This window comes from Macrobrachium rosenbergii, chromosome 25, assembly GCF_040412425.1.
Source record: "Macrobrachium rosenbergii isolate ZJJX-2024 chromosome 25, ASM4041242v1, whole genome shotgun sequence".
Lineage (NCBI taxonomy): Eukaryota > Metazoa > Arthropoda > Malacostraca > Decapoda > Palaemonidae > Macrobrachium > Macrobrachium rosenbergii.
Genome location: NC_089765.1, coordinates 4,589,220 through 4,593,364, shown reverse-complemented (window position 1 = coordinate 4,593,364; position 4,145 = coordinate 4,589,220). Strand labels below are relative to the sequence as shown.

The 4,145-nt window shown below is 41.7% G+C and overlaps 1 protein-coding gene across 1 annotated transcript; it reads left to right on the top strand.

Annotated features, from left to right (window-relative positions):
* The first annotated feature begins 1,722 nt into the window (after nucleotides 1-1,722).
* On the top strand, nucleotides 1,723-3,281 carry LOC136852112 (netrin-1-like). Its single transcript, XM_067126563.1, has one exon. The coding sequence runs from the start codon at nucleotides 2,166-2,168 to the stop codon at nucleotides 3,279-3,281; it is 1,116 nt and encodes a 371-aa protein (XP_066982664.1). The 5' UTR covers nucleotides 1,723-2,165.
* The last annotated feature ends 864 nt before the right edge of the window (nucleotides 3,282-4,145 follow it).

Here is a 4,145-nt window from a genome sequence, read left to right as displayed (position 1 = left end):
ACTGATACTTCAGACTCGCATTGCTTCATTATCATCGTCATCATCATCGTCGTCGTCCAGGATCATCGAGGTTTGGTTTATAGGACCCCCTCATTCCAGAGTAACATCTACAGTTATTCGTCTTTTCATCATTCTGATCACCTCTGGGTAGAACTATAAGGTAGCTCCGCGTCGCCGACGGCACTATAACTTGACTTCTTCTACAGTTTTTTGGTTGCTAATTATGAATTTACCTTTCATTTTTGGCGCTCGAGTCTAATTAACCTGTAATTAACCCCGAAGTCCATCCAACAAGGGGGTTTATACGCGATCTTCACAAGACAGAGCACGGCTACGTCTGTTTCGAACGGTTCATATCCCGTCCGGCAAGTGCAATAACTTGTTAACGTATGGGTACCCAACCCCCGCCCCCGGGCCAGTACTAAACACGGCGAAGGGACATTCCATTTGGCCGACAACAAGCAGATGCACAGCCAGTATCAGAACGCCTAAAAATGTAGAAAAAAACCAGTTGAAAAGGTAAAAACAGGCGCGGAGCTAATATATAGAATCTCCTGTTTAACCACTGTCAAAGATTCCCATTCTAATAAGCGGTTGCTTAAGCAGTTGATCACATTTGTAACTGATTTCACCTTTTAGGTTTTTCTCCGATGTCCACTCTTCATAGTAAAATATGATGATATTTCCTTCTTGTGTTTTTATACTCCTTACCTGAAAGTTAAAACGGGATCGTTTGTGTTGTTTCTTCAGTATCATTTACAAGGTTATTAGTTGGCCCACTTGGCCGATGAGAGTAAGTGTTACGTCCTGCTGGTCAGTACGAGCCTGATAAAGAAAAATACGAATTTTGGTTATGACAGAAAAAGGACGTGAAAATATATATAGTATATAAATATAGTATATATGTACAGTATACTCGTATATGTAGTATATATATAGTATGTGTATATATATACTGTATGTGTATGTGTATATATATGTGTATATATGTGTATATATGTATATATATGTGTGTGTGTATATATGTGTATATATATGTATATATGTATGTGTATATATGTGTATATATGTGTATATATATGTATAGATATATGTATATATATATATATATATATATATATATATATATATATATATATATATATATATATATATATATATATATATATATATATATATATGACGCATTATGTGAGTGTTTATACGTCTTATAGTCCCCCACAAGCACGCTAGTAGCTGCTTCCAACGCAACACGGGAATAATGAATAAAATAATACATTAACACATCTTCAAGTACAGCAGAATTGAGAGGTAAAAACTTGGTAATAAAAATTCGCTGTTACAAGCGAAGTAACAGGCACAAATGTGATAACTGTGATATGAACTTGACAGTTGTATAATCATAAATTACAGCTAAGGGTTTACGTTTAATAATTTTGGTGTTTCTAAATGCATACTTTTGTTATTTATGAAGTTTTAAAACTCAGATTTAACAAACCCCACTGCATGAATTTTTATTGTATTTAAAAAGCTGAAAAAGAGACATCATTTCGAAAGTAATTTTGAATCTGTGGGAGGAAGCTGGTCAAAGATTTACGACCTATAGCTGCAAAATCATGAGATTATCCTAATTGGCTGATCATAAGTAGGAGGGACCATGATTTGACTCCACCCATTCACATTGTCCGGCCTCCGTCTCTTCCTTGGCCAGACCTCAGTGTACGGTCGGACGTCGGGAGGTGAGGTAGTGTCAGCTGTCGCTCCCAGCCGTGTGTTTGTTGCCGCGAGAATCTTGGATAACTAATTGTCTCGACAAAGTTCCCTTGACAGGGGTTGTTTTTGCCCGAGATATTTCTGGGACTACTCCAGATTATCTGTAGTCCAGTGAAAAATGTGTTTCAAAATTTAAGTGATTACCTAGTGTTAAATTGGAGATCGTCCAAGGCCTCTCACGTTCAGTGAAGTAACAGTGTTGAATGTGAAGCGAATGGTATCTAGCCTATCTCATCGTTTGTGTCTCATGTGATTGATTTGTGAATCTTCGTATTCAGAGTTTTTCTAATTAGAGCTTGCACAGATATCCGCAGAGTAAGGAGGAGGGGCTTTCGGAAACCTGTTCTTGTGTTTTGTATTTTAAGTGTATTATTAGAATTAAGAATAGGCCTATGATTAGTAAAAAGGTTGTCGGTCTAGAGACTGAAACGATGTTGTGCCGAAGTCTGGTTCTCTTGGCCGCGTTACTGTTGGCGTGTGCGGCCAGTGGAGTGGATTCGGCAGGAGGATACCTGAAGATGTTTGATGCTCAGCACAACCCGCCGGATCCTTGCTACGACGAAGCAGGCGCCCGTCCCAAAAAATGCATCCCAGATTTCATCAACGCTGCCTTCGGCCGCAGCGTCGAGGCCTCTAGCACGTGTGGCACACCGCCCTCCAGGTACTGTGTGACCACTCAGGAGAAAGGCGAGGTCAACCGCAGCTGTCATTTGTGTGACGCTTCTGACCCAGCTCGCGCGCATCCGCCGCATTACCTGACTGACCTCAACAATCCCAACAACCTGACCTGTTGGCGCTCGGCTGCCATTGACCCCGCCAATCCTGACAATGTCACGCTGACCCTATCCCTGGGGAAGAAGTACGAGCTGACATATATCAGCCTCCAGTTTTGCGGCCAGAAGCCCGACTCTCTCTCCATCTACAAGTCTATGGACTACGGCCGCACGTGGCACCCATTCCAGTACTACTCGTCTCAGTGCCGCAAGGTCTACGGCCGCCAGAACCGGATGGTCATCGGGAAGGCCAACGAACAGGAGGCCCTCTGCACGGATGCCCGCCTGAGCCATAACGACCCCCTGACAGGATCAGACACCGGCCGGATCGCCTTCAGCACCCTCGAGGGTAGACCATCGGCCTACGATTTCGACTCTTCGCCGGTGCTGCAGGACTGGGTGACGGCGACTGACATCAAGGTGGTTCTGAACCGTTTGCACCCGGAGTTGGACGAGGCCACGGCCGATAACGAAAGCGTGGCGGAGGAGAGTTACAGCTACGCCATCGCCGATCTGGCTGTAGGAGGCCGCTGCAAATGCAATGGTCACGCCTCTCGGTGCATCCCGGACAAGACCACGGGCGAACTCGTCTGTGACTGCGCTCATAACACGGCCGGTCGGGACTGCGAGAAATGCAAGAGATTCCACTTCGACCGTCCTTGGGGACGAGCAACGGCTCTCGAGGGCAACGAATGCGTAGGTAAGTGTCGCGGACAGGTCAAACCTGTTTTCTAGGTCTAGAGGTTTCTCTCAAGTTTTGTTTCTCACAGGGAATTGCAATGGGTCTTGTTTGAGACCGACTATTTTTGTTGATGACTCAGAACTATTTGTATCTCCACTTGTATAAAGATATTTAATTTTTGCATTCCGGCATGTAAACATTTAATGCAATTTCATAACCATAAGTGCCAAAACAACAAAAGTTGGCAAGGCTTGCTGCTTCTGTATCTCTTCGTGAGCGCAGTGGTGCAATTTTCTCAGCATTTTACAGGAGACAGCTACGTATAATTGTTAATTTTCCTAAGACATAATTTTTAAGACATATAAAGTTTAATTTTTAAACCGTAGGCATATGAATTTTCAACAGTAAAAGCTAAGAACGCTCAAGCCATGTAATTAAACAAAAGTTTTGTCATCTTACTTGATAACTGGGGAAACTTACAAAATGTTAACTTCTGAAGTAATATGGGATATCCCTGCGTAGATTAAATAACGAAAGTAAGACATACAGAATGCTTGACCCAAACCAGTTAAATAAGACACATGACAACATGGCATGTATGTATAGGATGAAATTTGCACGAAATCTAATGGGTGTAAGGAAGTGACAGTATTCTGTAAGAGCATTTCACTGAGGGCCCTGAAGTTTTCAGTTCCTTTCATAAACAATTTTATTCGGAAAATTTTGTTGTAAAACAGCACTTAAAAAGGCCTAAAAATACTGCTATTTTGCTGCATTATTAATAATCTACAAATACCTGATATGGTGAGGAAAATATAATTCTACGTATTTTATATACTGAATATTAGTAACTGTGTGCACTCATACACAAACACGTATACATAAAGTTTATAGGTTATATATATATATATATATAT

Excerpts from the sequence above, each read along its gene's own strand:
- LOC136852112 (XM_067126563.1), top strand. The coding sequence starts at position 2,166 with ATGATTAGTAAAAAGGTTGTCGGTCTAGAGACTGAAACGATGTTGTGC.